This window comes from Amphibalanus amphitrite, unplaced genomic scaffold, assembly GCF_019059575.1.
Source record: "Amphibalanus amphitrite isolate SeventyFive unplaced genomic scaffold, NRLGWU_Aamphi_draft 000500F_arrow, whole genome shotgun sequence".
NCBI lineage: Eukaryota > Metazoa > Arthropoda > Thecostraca > Balanomorpha > Balanidae > Amphibalanus > Amphibalanus amphitrite.
This window is the reverse complement of record NW_024881994.1, coordinates 193,888-208,182: the sequence shown is the minus strand read 5'-3', so window position 1 is coordinate 208,182 and position 14,295 is coordinate 193,888. Positions and strand designations below refer to the sequence as shown.

Genomic DNA, 14,295 nt, shown 5'->3' with positions numbered 1-14,295 from the left:
GAGATCTCAGGGGGGCCGAATCGGCCCCCCCCCCCCCCGCCAGTTTCTTGTCCCGGCGGAGCCCGCCAGGAATAGGGTTAATAATTAAGAATTTTTTAAGTACACTTAAGCAAGCAAAAAAGTATACCATTCGACGTGTCTTGACGTGCTGAGTTCACTAGTGTTTTTTTGCTCTATCTTAATTAGATCAAAAGTTATAAGCAAAAAACTTTTGACCTGTTTTTAGCGAAATTTTTACATTTATACCCCCAAAACCCCCCTAAATATTGACCTAGAGCAACCAAACTTGCACAAGGGCGAGAACTTCAGGGGGCCCACCTACCTAACAAATTTGGTGTTTCTAGGTGCCATAGGAGCCAATCGCGAGGGGGAGGGTCGCATCACCCCCCCCCCCCCCGCCAGGCCGTGTTGTGAAAAATGCCCTGCCAGGGCGAGGGTTAGAGGGAAACAGTATGAGCTGAAACACATTCTAGCATAGGTATCACGGACAGAGACACGATGTAGATTAAAACCGGCTCAGTCACTTGGCGATCACGGCATGACGTGATGCTTGACGTGGACGTGGTGACAAGGCTTGACGTGACGGACGCGTGCGTCGTCGGTGTGTCACCTCATCCCTGACAACGGCCGCATCTCCCTCCCTGTCCTCCCTCCCTCCCCCTCTCTCTCCCTCTCTCTCTCTCTCTCTCTCTCTCTCTCTCTCTCTCTCTCTCTCTCTCTCTCTCTCTCCACATGGCTTTCGCTCGCGTTAATGTCACCAACGTTCTATGTCCTCTCGGTCACTTGAAAGAGGACGGATGACACCACCGCTGCCGCGGCTGTCTGTCTCTCCCTTGATTTGTGATATTCCGCCGGCTGACCAAACATTAACCGCCTCCAAGTGGAGAGGGCTGTCACGTCACCACCGGCCGGCTCTGCCCTGTTTTGGAGACAGCGGCGGCGCCGGCCGGGCGGGACGGGTGCCACTCTGCTGGTGTCTCATTCCCTCACGTGGCTTGGCTCAATCTTACTCGCCAGATTGGAATGAAACGATGTTTTTGGTAAAGGATGCCGAATTAGCTCGTGTCCCTGAATACCTGGCTGCCTTTTAGAGATTCAGACACGCGATCAATCCACAAATATTTATGTTGATTCATTGTTCTCGAGGCATTTAGGTTTTCCTAATTTGTAACTGTTTTCAGAGTTGAAATCACCCTCTGCTTGCTAGCGTGCTGCTATTGATAAAGCTCTATCTGTTCAACAATCTTGGAGTGCTGTTATGGAAGGTGCAGGTCGCTGTCACGTTCGTCCGCACTGACTGATGCCGGCGACACTGGGATAACTAGAGACCTGGGAGGTAGACCTGAGCGACATCTGTATTCTGTAACGCTCACTAGCGCCACCTGTGCGTTCCAGGGCAGCCAGGACGCTGCAGACAACCCCAACACGGGCATCGGCGCCTTCCGCTTCATGCTGGAGTCGAACAAGGGCCGTACGATGTTAGAGTTCCAGGAGCTGATGACCGTCTTCCAGCTCCTTCACTGGAATGGTTCCCTCAAGGTGAGCGGATGAATGCTGAAGCCATTACTCTAATCTATACTTTTTGTGACGGGAGGTACCCACTAAATAATGCAAAGATACTTCGAAACTAAAGGCATATGGTAAACCACGATTTAAGGTTTTAGACTGTTCTAACTTCATCTCTATAAAGAAAAGTCACAAGTCACCTATCCGTGCTTCTATCCTCAGGATTCTGAAATCCTTCTCCTCCACACCGCCACCCCCTTCCGGGCTGGACAGGCAACTTTATCTCATGCGGGCTGCTCCCTTGGAGCGGCACCGCTGCTCCCGAGGGAGCGCACCCCGTAGCCGGGTGCAGTGAGTGCCTTGGGGCTGAGTGGCCTGTCTTCGGACGGGCTCAGCCCCGGCGACTCACTAGGATGCCTGCCCAGACCAATGTCTCCCCCTAATTCCTATCATCCTTCCGGCTCTGCAATGGTCTTGTCGACCGAAAGGGCCTAACCCAACAAAACAAACAAAGTCACAAGTGCGTGCTTCATCTAACAGAAGTCGTATAGTTTTGTCCTTTCCATATAACTCCACACCTATATAACGGCGCCGTCTGACACTGTCTCCGTCCACCTCTGTGGCAGGCGATGCGCGAGCGGCAGTGCTCCCGGCAGGAGGTGGTCGCCCACTACTCTCACCGTAACCTGGACGACGACATGAGGTCGCAGATGGCGCTCGACTGGATCGCCCGGGAACAGGTCAGCTATAGGGGACGCCACAGCAGGCCACTCGGAGGAGAGCAGCTCTGGGGCTGCGGTCCTGAGTCGCAAGGGCGCACGTTTTTCATATATTGTATTTTGTATGTGCATTTAGTGGAATGCGTGCATTTAGTCGAAAGATCGATGATATTTTTTTTTTTTGCTCGTCAACAAACGAAATGAGACTCTGTACGTAAGGTTACCAGTTGTTCAGGGGCTTTGTAAGGGTGCATTACGCGATAGGCATTTCAATAGGCCTTAATCTGCCCTGTCTGTATGCACCGTTTCTCACGTATTATGACCGCCAGAGGCCTGCTCTGTGGCTTCCATGACCGAGTTCTGACAGTGCTGTCCGTTCTTTTGCGCAGGAGATGTCCAACATAATCGCCCAGGAGCTGCGCTCCGCGGAGGAGGAGCTGGACCAGGCGCGCCTGGCTGGCCGCGAACTCCGCTTCCCCAAGGAGAAGAAGGATATTCTGATGCTGGCCTGTGCCCAGCTCAACGGCGTCGACACCATCTCCTAGAGATCAGCGTCGACGACGACGGTGGCGACGGCGGCAGGGTGGCGGGTCACGTGATCTCAGAGAAGGCCGACCCGCCGGCGCCGGCCGCCCGCGCGCCGCCGCCGCCGCCGCCAGCACAACAAAGTCCGTTCTTTCAGATTTGTTTGATGAGGTGTCGCGCCGCCGGCGCCGACTGAGCTGCTCTCCTGACTGACAATAGTACGCCGGAGCTGTCAGCCACCCCGCTTCACCTAACCATAGTGCCCCCGGACCGCCGCGCGACAGCAGCCAGCCGCCGCATATAGTGCTGAATGCTGATTATATATACACAAACACACATACACGCCCGACGCGAGACGAGATTAATCAAAGTGATGTGTTACTGTTGCTGCAAGACGGCGCGCGCGCGAGAGAGAGAGAGAGAGAGAGAAGCGATCGTAGTTTTTGTTTGATGGTGTAAATATATCATGTGGCTTTAGATGAACGTGCTCATGTCCAAAGATTTTTGCAGCACAATCCTTTCGTTTTTCAATCCCTTTCAGTCCATGTATTCATCGTTCACATGCAAATTGATTTTGGCATTGTCTTCTTGTTTTGTTAAACATGCGATTACAAATGGAAATTACTCAGTCCGCTGCTAAGTAAAAATCATTATAACGTAAATCGTGGCACGAGTCGTTAGAATGTGATATTGACTCAGTTTAGGTTGTTTGCTGGAAGTGCGACACGAGAACTCAGCTTCTAGATAAATGGTGGTTCTCTTTGCCTGCAGATGTGTGCTGTTTAAAACACTAACGTATACTACACGTCTGTCTGCTTTGCTTTCCGATCCGATCTGCTGATTATTCCCCCGATACCGACGGCTTTGAACTGTACCCTCTGTCTGTGCTTCAGTAGCGTATGCCCAACGTGATTATCGGTATGTTGTGTGAACAGATGCCACGGCCATTTTAGTTGCAGTATTTCTAGTGGCGCGGTTAAACTAAAGTAGTCCTCCGACTTATGTTTGCTAGTATGCGGGATGAAATTTGTGTCGGCTGAATTGTTGCTCGCCGGGAGCTATAACATGATATTTGACTGCGCCCACGTGGAAACACCATGCAAGGCAGGTGGAGCGTTGTAATAAATACCCGTGATTGTAGTTGTCTGAGCGTGCGCTGAATTCTCTGGTGCCAACTCCAAACGGCGGCGGCGGCCGGCCGGCGCCACTCCGCCGGCCGCCGCCGCACAGCCGCCGGCCCGTGGGTGAGTCTCGGCTCGGCCCTGTACATACTGTGTAACGGTGCTCCGTCACCGACTGTATTTGGCTCGTTCACATTTCGTTTTTAGAGGGTCAATAAATGGAGCCACGCTCGCCGCCACTGTATGCCACCCCTCCGATACCGAGCAGAGAGAGCTGATTAACGGTATTTCAGTGACAGTTGGGCCGTTCGAAATGTAACGCATACCACAGATGAAAGCTGTACGAATATTATTGCTCACTATTTTCCATTTTATAAAACTCTTGCAGAAATTCGGCAAGTACCCAATAGTTGGTAATGAAGTTATTCGTAGATAAAATATAACAGCTGGCACGAAGCTATGGCAGCTGGCACCTACCTTTAATTTTGCTAAGTGCTCATCATAACTACACCACGGTATACCGAAGACTGGATGCTGAGCTGAGCCTGCTAGCTGCACGCCCACACATTCCATCGCACACGCCACCTGCAGGAGGCAATAGCAGGAATGTGTCCTCGCAAGTCACAGACCTGAGGACAGTAGGCATAGTGTGCGTACTCTGTTCCAAGGTTGCTTTGATAGTGTATCATAGTTTAAGAGCTTACTTATATTCATTTCTCTGCATATGTACAACTACTGGAATGGCTAGCGGATATTATTTACGAGTTAGCCTTTACTTGTAAGCTCAATTTATTTTATTTTAAACTTGCTTAATGCCTACCTCGAGCTCGACCACAATAATGTGTTTTGTTTTCAACTCCACTACAATTTCTTATTAAAAAGACTTAAAGAATATGGTGATGAAATTGACCAATAACATTGCAGTGAGATGTATCTTTATATAACAAAATAAGGCCGAAAATAAGGCCGAATTATTGGTCAATTTCATCACCATATTTAATTATTTGATCATGGCAAAACCGACCATTCAATACATTAAGACTTAAAAAAGACAACTTTTTGGAACAATGTAAAACCTGCTTTGTCACATACCATCAGCCATGGTGCGCACTGGCGCATTTTAGGCATTTGTTATAGGTCTAGATCTAATAAATATGGCGGTACACTTACCTATATCAGCCAGTAAGTTGGAAAGAGTACCTAAATGCTGTTTTTAGTTACCGGGTCAATTCATGCAGCTCTATTTCACAGCTAAAAACATGTATGTACATAACCAATTTATTAGAGTGAAGCAATAAATTATAGACGATACCGCAATAAGAGAAATTGGGAAACTGGTCTCTCATAAAATCAACGCACCAAATGGACAAATACTAATACTTTGATTCATAATCTGAAAGTCAGCTTAGTGTCCGAACCAAATGGGCAATATCCATCATATGTAGTTCATGCCCCATTTAGCACCTTATGAATCTCCGACAGATGACGTAGGGAGCGCGTTTCTACAGTTTATTTCCTCCGGAAACCCAGCCGATCGGCAAGTTTTCACATTACTCGGGGAAACATGGCGCCATTCCGGTGCCATTCATGTAATTGCATGAGCGTCGGCTCCGGCGATGAAGCTCTCGTCGTAACGTCGCGTCGCGGCAAAAACGGTCGACGTCTGCCTGCCGGCTGATGAGACAGACGACCCTGTAGGCTGCACCCACAGCCCGGAGGCGGCTGTCGCCGCGGCCGGGCCGGAGGACACGTCAGGAGCCGCCGTAAGCGCCCGATCGATCTCCGCCGTCATTATGGCTTTCGAAGGCGTCTGGGTTTCAAACAATGATTTAACGATGCCAATATCGCTCCATGGCCCGGCCGCCACTGCGACAGGCTTTTTAGTTTGAGAGACGCCGCACGGCGACATTCTGTTGCTGCAAATTGTATTTCATTGTGCGCCCAAACAAGTTTTGTTAGGTTAGCACGTTGTGCTTTTTTGTTGAGGGATACCACGCTGTACAAAATACAAACGATAAGAACCGCCATTTTCTGGTAAGGCAGCTACATTATGTAGGTCGGTATTTTCAAACGCCAACTTCAACGAACTGCACCACTCGAACTTTCTCTTTGGCCAGCTCACAGGTATTTAAAATTTGCGCCGAGTTGTGTGAACTAGTCAATTGGTCGTTTTTCTTTAACCATGGGCTTGACGGACTGGACGGATGATCTGCTTGTCACGGTGACCAAATTTCATACCCCAGAAGAAAACGGAAACGATTTCTGCTCAACTTTTAACATAATTGAAGTATTGTCTGCCTCAATTTGCATATTGAGACGCAATTTGCTAATTGTATTTAATTATGTCAACTCCAAACTTTCCGGCGCGTATATTACATGCAATTGCCAAGCGGTTAGGACCATACGCAACAACCCCTGCATATCCAAAGTTCCAAGGCTAGAAATCCTACAATACAAAACATTCTAACTAAAATCTCTTTTGTGCTACTTATTTCAATGTTCGAAGAGGGCTAATGTTTAGCGTCAAAGCCGCAGTCATGAGGCCTGAGGGCATGTGGCGCCGGATGGTGAGCTGCATCGTCTGGTTCACAGTGGAGTAATATGTGTCACCATTCGTTTATCCAGAACCACCGACAAAGGAGTTTATGAGGCGTTTTGTCTGGCGGCACGTAGCACATGGCACGTGGCGTCGATCGACCCTGCAGAACCGACACCACAGTCTTTAAAGGCAAAGTCTCTCCATTGATGACGATTTTGAGCGGTGCTGTTTTTTCAAGTGTTGCAAAGGAGGCAGTTTCGCAAACGTCGTAATTTACACTTGACCATAACCATGGGCACCTAAATATAACCAATACATGAGATCTATGCGGGTAGATGGAGGCACGCATGCGTCCTTGTTCAAAAATGTCGGAGCAGGAACACTCATCACGAATTTCGGTATAGTTGTTAGGATAAAACTCGTCCATATTCACCAAACTATTAGCCAGGTCCTGGAAAAAGGAGCAAAACGATAATGCCTATAAATGTATACAAAATCGACCTATTAAATATATACAATGCCATCACGTGCAGGGTGTCCCAAAAATAATGTTACACCTTTCCAGCGTCAAATTCATTAAAATAACAAACATGAGAGGCGCGCTTTTCTTACATATGCATTCCACCTTCTTCCTGATGCGGGCAAGCATACGGTCCGGGACACCAGACATCAACATGTCTAGCCATGTGGACTGATCTTGGACCAGACAGATCGAACGTTCCTGGTCAGCGTGCGTTCAGGTTATCCTGGCGCCGTTTTGTTCACCTCGGCTCTTAGGACGATCGCCCAAAGATTTTGTATCGGCGACAGGTCGGGGCTATTCACCGGCCATTTGTCCTTCTCCTAGAATGCTGGGAAGCTCGATCTGTACCAGTCCTTCGTCGTTCTAGCTCGATGAGCCGGGGCGCCGATTTGTTGAAAGATGGCCCTGGACATGTTCAGCAGAGGGTTTCGGCTGGAAACGTGGCTTGTTGGTCTTCAGCTTAGAGACATCCTCCGGTACCGATGGGTTATCAATTTGAAGACTGGATGGCTGTTGTCAATCAACCTCCTTGCCAATTTCCTTGTGGATAAGCCCGTCTTTAGCTCCGCACTTCGCGATGACGATCTGCGCTATCGGCTGGCGGAAGTCTTCCTGCCGCGATCTAGCTTGTTCCCAGGCGTCTATCCGCTTCTGTCGCGTGATAACCAGCGTCAAATCGTGCGACAACTCATGCCCAGTACCTCGGCGACCTGGCCGTGGGTTATGCCACCGGCAACCATGCCGACTGCCCCGTTGCGGGACGATTTGCTCTGCAGTTTCGCCATCCTGGACACCTGGTCCGCGCGCGCTGGGTACTGCCCCGGAAATGACCTCCGTACACCCCTTGACCGGTCAGGGACACAAAAATTTGAAAGTCACGTGACTAGAATGTAGCCAATATGGTCTGGGAGCCAGTACCGGTGAAATTATATTGATATTGCGCAGTAGAAGGCAAAACAAAGGTTGTGGGAGGCAGGGTTGTATACGACTCAATCAATAGCAATCAATTCAATCACGACAAATTTGGGAAACCAATCAAATCAATCAAGTCAGAGCAGTTTTCGGGAATTGATTCAATCGACTCAAACGCGACAATGAAAGGAATCAATCAACTCAATCAAACGACTCAAACCAAGATATACATTAGGTTTTTCGCCCCACCAACTTGGAAAAGTGTCCATAGCAGTCTGGTGTACCTACCTACCTACCTACCTACAGAAGAAACAAAAATATTGTCATTTAAAATTATAAATTGCCATGCCATTCAAAGTTTCTATGTAATAAGGAAGGATACCTAGTGATGGACAGGTGGATCATGAACATAATGAACCTAGCTAGGTTACATGCCACACTGACACCATATTGATATGAAAGTGTTGAAAATGTGCTATAAATTTGACAACTTCATTAGGTATGCTTTATGAAGACAGCAGGAAAGCAGGTAGGTACCTACTTACCTGCCTAGATGTGTCACTGGCTACCAACAGTACCAAGGAAGGTAGATAGGTTATATGTGAAGAATTCAAAACATTTTATTGCAATACAATTTGAAACTGTTAGGACTGGGGGATAGGGATGAGCATTAAAAATATATTTAAAAGGAAATGGAAAGGACAGGGACTCTGGAACCACAGGATAAGTTAAGGACAAAGGAAGAAGAACAAGGAAAATTAAATGCCGTTGGTGCGACTGCGAAAAAACAAAGAAAACGTTTTGCCAAGAAGTATGCTAAGCTTTTATAAATTCTTATTCTTCGTTTTTTGATTTTTTGGTAAGATGACGTCATTGATTATCATGTAGTATGGTAGATCATCATAAAATAAATCGGTTGTACAACACCAATTTCGTTTTAATTATTATTTCAATTGAAATAAAACCGCTTAATAATATTCGGTAAAATATTTTGAGGAAAATGAAATATGTTATGCCTAGGCTCTCAGGAGAAAAGGATCAACAAACGTTCTGCTGCAAATTAAACAATGCAGCAAATTAGCTATTAATGTAAACGTAATTAGCGAGACGAAAACGGCGCTTTTGTTTCAGTTATTTTTGTAGGGGTTTCAGATATTTATAGAGTTCAGTGGGTTGTTTCTGAGGAGATGTGGAGATGTGAATTAGTAATTAATCACACTTTATTAGTATATAGGGCCTTGCACTTTATCATCTGGATTAAAAAAAAATTCCTGCTGAGTGCAGAAAGGTAGGTAGGTGCATCGCCAGGTTCTATCACAGGATTGGAGCAGTTATTGCAGTTGAAAGTCAAAGTTGGCTGTTCATGTTTAGGCCCTGTTCTTTATTTGGCCATCTACTCCATATTGCAGTTGTGATGACAAGCAGTTTTCAGTGTAGTTTTGTGATCTTTGATGTCATCAATTGGTGTCATTATTTTTCGTCAACTAAAACTTATTTCAACTTTCCATTCAATCGACTCAATCATACGAGTCACTCTAATTTTCGGGAATCAAATCAGTCAACCAGTCGCTAAAGTCAAACGAGTCAGTCAACCAGTCATCTCGAAAAGTCAATCGACTCAATCCAATCAACTCAAAATACGCGCTGAATCAAATCAATCAATTCAATCGACTTGATTGGTATACAACCCTGGTGGGAGGGTGTGACATTAATTTTGGGACACCCTGTACAAAATGTTAAGATGGGACGGATACCTATCTTAGACCTCAATCATCCTTGTTAGCCAAACCAGACTGCAGGGCCGTGCAGCAGCCGGTGCCGGCCGCGCTGCCGGTCCCGCGGTCGGTAGGACTGACTCGTCGGCTCTGCCCTCGGGCGCTCGGTCCGCCGGCGGTCGGCCGCTCTGCCGACGGTCGCCCGCGCCGCGGTCCTTGCCTCGGCGTCCGGACAGTGGCGCGCGCCGAGTCGTCGCCGGCGCGTCGGCGGGCCGGTCGGCGTCGGTCGGCACTCGGCGGGCGGCGTCCGCGGCAGCGGGTGCGGCGCCCACACCATGGCGACCGTGAACGTCACCCCGCTGACGGAGGCGGCCGAGGCCAACAGCACCAATGGCACGCTGCTGCTCTACCCCTGGGGCGAGTCGCTCTACCCGTCCGGCTACTCCACGCTGCGCATCGTGCTCACCTCGGTCGTTGTGACGCTCATCATGATCGTGGTCGTGGTGGGTAACATGCTGGTCATCATCGCCATCGCCACCGAGAAGGCGCTCAAAGGCATACAGAACTGGTTCATCGCGTCACTGGCAGTGGCCGATTTCATGGTGGGACTGATCATTATGCCGTTCTCGCTGGCCCAGGAGCTGATGGGCTACTGGCTGTTTGGCGAACTGTGGTGCAGCCTGCACGCCGCCATTGACGTGCTCGCCTGCACTAGCTCCATCAACAACATCTGCCTCATCAGCCTGGACCGCTACTGGTCCATCACACAGGCCGTCGACTACCTCAAGAGCCGCACGCCGCGCCGGGCCATCTTCATGATCGCCTTCGTCTGGCTCTTCAGCGCGCTCATCTGCTTCCCGCCGCTGCTCGGCTGGAGGAAGAAGCGCGTCCAGAGCGACTTCCCAAAGTGCGAGGTGAGTGCCGCGGCGCTGTGTCCGCCTTCTCCTCCCCCCCCCCGACACGTGCGGCACGCTCACGGACCGGTAGTCTCGGGCGCCGGGCGGCTCCCGGGGATCACCTGCGCCGCCGTGGGATCAGCTCGGCGGCGCAGTGCCGCTCGGACCGCGCCCTGGACGTCACGGGGCTCTGAGCCGGCCACGGACGTGACGGCTTACCGGCCTCTGTGCGGGCTTAGCGGCCAGACGTGCCGACACAGGTGCCGTGCCGTTACCAGCGGCACGTGGCCGGGTGGACCGCGACATGGGCACTGCACGGGCACGGGCGGTCATGGTGGTCCACACAGGAAGGAACGGGCGGTCATGGTGGTCCACACAGGAAGGAACGGGTGGTCACTGGGGGTCCGCTTAGCCGCTACTTCTGATGAGGTCACTTTTCGCTGGCTGGAATGGATTACAGTATTCCAGCGGATCCGTATCACTTGTAAATGCGATTAATTTTCAGAGCATGATTTTCAATTTATACGCAGTCTTATTCAATTGACTGTAGTCAATCTCAACAGCGACTGATTCACAACAAAGTAGGTAACACCTATTAAGAATGTTTTTTGTCCCCTTAACCGCGAACATAGGTATTTGCAAAAACGAATGACTATTGTAAGCATAGTTTATAACAGTGTAATCGACAATTTCATGTTAGTTAATATTCGACTATGTCATTGATCAAATCAATCATTTCACAGATCTAACATTATCAAAATCAATAAACTGTGTTTCTCTGTTTATTACGAGCGAGCGAGCGCAGCGAGCGAAGTGAGTCTTTTCAATATAACGGAAAAATCTCAGTATGAGCGGCCCGGCCCGGCCCGGCCTGTAACGCTTTTGAGAGGCTTATATCTCAGCAACCGCTGGACCAATTGGCCTGCGGTCTTTTTTGTTGGGTAGCCCCATCCCTTCTACCCCGTAATTGACTACTTTTGATACATCTCAGTGACCGTCGTGGCACGTGCCACGTGAAAAGTCAAGGGTGTTCAAGCTGTTTTGCAAAAGTAGTGATTTTGAGAGGCTCATATCTCAGCAGCCGCTTGGGCGATTGACTTGCGGTAATTTTTATAGGGTAGCAGCATCCCTTCTACCCAAAATTGGATACTCTCGATGCTTGTGGGTCACCCCCAGTGCACGTGCAAAATACAACAATAAGAGGTGCCAAATTTGTTCCCATTTCAGTAACTTGGTAATGACTGGGGCGATTTCGCTGAAACTTGGCATGCAAGTAGGCACCCACCAGGCAATGCATTCCCATGTGTTGCGGTTAGGGTGCTACTGCACGTGCGCACGTGCAGGGGGCGTTTCCAGATCTCGAGAACGGCTGGGCCGATTGCGCTCAAATTTGGTACACGGTTGGGGACCAGTTAGTAGGGTGCCGTGCAAAAGTCATTTTGGACCCCGTTTGCACGTGCGCACGTGCAGAATGCCGCTTCCAGATCTCAGGAACGGCCGGGCCGATTGCGTTCAAATTTGGCACACCGCTAGCGACCAGTTAGAAGGGTGCTTTGCGCAAGCCCGTTGGAAGCACCCTCTCGCCCTTCCGCACGTGCATGGCTCACTATCTCGCTCGCTCGTTCTTCGCCCAAAAGGCGTTTTACTGGTTTTTATTTTTACATTAGTGACTCAACATCCAGACATAAATTCAGTTCCATTTCGATTCAAATAAATGGCATTTGCCTATACCAGATAGGTCCTCCGATGCGACTGCATTAACGAAACCACAAATGCATTTTCCATAGCTTTCACCATTATTCTGGATTGAAAATAATCTTTGAAGTCTTGGGTCCCGCAATTTCAGCTTCAGACATAGCATATCACGGTAGTACGCTGACAGATACCAGATCATTTGTATTAAAGTATTTTTATCTCCTGCGTAGTAAGTCACCTGGCTGGGGTATGTGATTCTTTTTCATTATTATTCAAACAAATATAACAAAATGATGTCTGTTGATCAGAGGTACGCAATTTCTCTGACAGCGCCGTACCATGTAGATTGACGTATAGTGAGCACCGGTGCGCCTATCCGCGGGATTGACATCAAATGGACACCGGGGTAGCCCAGACCCTTCTTGAATCATGACCGGGCGGCTGATGGGCGCATGATGTCCACCTGAATAAATATCATTTTCGACCATACAGTACAAGCCAAAGACAGTCCGATGGCAGGGAATCTCGTTTGCGTCATCTTGTGAATATCGTGCAACAAGTGCAGCTCCCGCTGTAACACCGTGACAACATAAATTACGATTGAAAGGAAGATCTTTCACAAACTCATGTTAAGCACAAATTTCAGCTAACAATAACGAATTGCTAGCAACAGTTTTTAACCCTTATCCACCCTTCCATTTATTGCAATCTCCTGCGATCCAGTCCCATGTACTTAGATAGCACGGGACTGCAGGCCATCGACGCCATTACGCGATCGGCGCTCACAGACATATGCAATGTCAGTATAAGAGACGAGGCTTGGACACAGGCTTCCCTCCCGGTTCGGTACGGGGGTCTAGGCGTTAGATCAGTCGAACGTTTAGCTCTTCCCTGTCACTTAGCATCTCTGACTGAGGCATCCTCTCTCGTTTCGTCAATTCTTTGCAATCTAGGAAACATGTATGATGTCACACTGGCCAGGAAACCTGCGCTTGACCGACTCCTCCCTCTAATCGGTGAGGCAACACTCCCCGACCCCTCTATGCCAGGACAGCAGAGGGCTTGGGACGACCTGGCATCGGAGGCTAGCTACAAACAGTTACTCCGCGAAACAAATCAAATCCACAGAGCTCGTTTACTTGCCGCCACCCAGCCCCACACAGCCGCATGGCTTCAAGCAGTACCGGTCCCCAGCCTTGGTCTTCTTTTGGACCCGGAATCCGTTAGAATAGCAGTGGCTCTCCGTCTTGGCGCCGCTATATGTGAGCCTCATGCCTGTCGCCTATGCAGCCGCCCGGTTGACAGGTTGGGTCATCACGCCTTATCCTGCAGCAAAAGTGCTGGTCGATTCCCCCGTCATGCCGAGCTGAACGATTTGGTGAAGCGCAGCCTCGCTGCATCTGGCGTCCCGTCCGTCCTCGAGCCTACTGGCCTTGACAGAGGTGACGGCAAGCGTCCTGACCGGCTTACCACATTCCCTTTTAAAGGCGGAAAATGCCTGATCTGGGACGCGACATGCACGGATACTTTTGCTGAAAGCAGCCTGACAAAATCGGCAATAAAACCAGGATCAGCGGCCCGGGCCGCAGAGGATCGAAAGGTGCAGCGGTACGCCTCCTTATCATCCCAGTACATTTTCGTTCCATTGGCGGTCGAAACATCAGGCGTTGTTGGCCCCAGTGCCATCAACCTAGTGCAGGAACTCGGCCGTAGGATCACAGCAGTAACCGGCGAGAGGCGCGAGACGGCCTGGTTATGGCAAAAAATTTCTATTGCCGTCATCCGCGGAAACGCGGTAGCAATAAGAGGCTCTGCTGATCATTCCTCCTCCATGAGCCCCGCCAACCAAACCTCACCACCACGTGCAGCTCCACATCATACACCGAAACAACAGACTTATCATGACACCCGTAACACTCAGGCCCACTTCTCTCACACCCTCCCTCAGCCACGATCACCAGCTCAATCCAACCCAACAGCACCACCATCCCCAGCGCTTGAAACCCACGACTACGACACACCATCAGCATCCCACTCTTTTGCCGGACACCAAGACATACCATCATCACCCTCAAAATCCATCAGCTCAATCTCTACTCGCCTTATAATGTATAGAAAGATATATGAGGAAATGAGGGCAAGTT

General features: G+C 49.5%; 2 protein-coding genes across 5 annotated transcripts in view; both read left to right on the top strand.

Moving 5' to 3' along the window:
* LOC122392775 (LIX1-like protein) overlaps nucleotides 1-4,106 on the top strand; it is a 48,621-nt gene extending 44,515 nt beyond the window's left edge. For 2 of the 4 annotated variants that reach the window (XR_006258579.1, XR_006258580.1), the window contains exons 4-7: nucleotides 1,396-1,539; nucleotides 2,133-2,246; nucleotides 2,615-3,938; nucleotides 3,985-4,106. Coding sequence is in view for 2 of the 4 variants with exons in the window: in XM_043388038.1 (XP_043243973.1) it covers nucleotides 1,396-1,539; nucleotides 2,133-2,246; nucleotides 2,615-2,770 (414 nt within the window). In the remaining 2 variants the exon portion in view is untranslated. Of the gene's footprint in view, nucleotides 1-1,395; nucleotides 1,540-2,132; nucleotides 2,247-2,614 lie in introns of all 4 variants that reach the window. The other 2 variants (XM_043388038.1, XM_043388039.1) reach the window with 1 other exon arrangement.
* Nucleotides 4,107-9,895: 5,789 nt separating this feature from the next.
* LOC122392770 (alpha-2C adrenergic receptor-like) lies at nucleotides 9,896-13,453 on the top strand. The gene is made up of 2 exons (XM_043388034.1): nucleotides 9,896-10,474; nucleotides 13,442-13,453. Exons 1-2 carry the CDS (start codon nucleotides 9,896-9,898, stop codon nucleotides 13,451-13,453), a joined length of 591 nt encoding a protein of 196 aa, XP_043243969.1.
* The last annotated feature ends 842 nt before the right edge of the window (nucleotides 13,454-14,295 follow it).

Bases quoted from the DNA above. Each gene is read 5' to 3' on its own strand.
- LOC122392770 (XM_043388034.1), top strand. From the start codon at position 9,896: ATGGCGACCGTGAACGTCACCCCGCTGACGGAGGCGGCCGAGGCCAAC.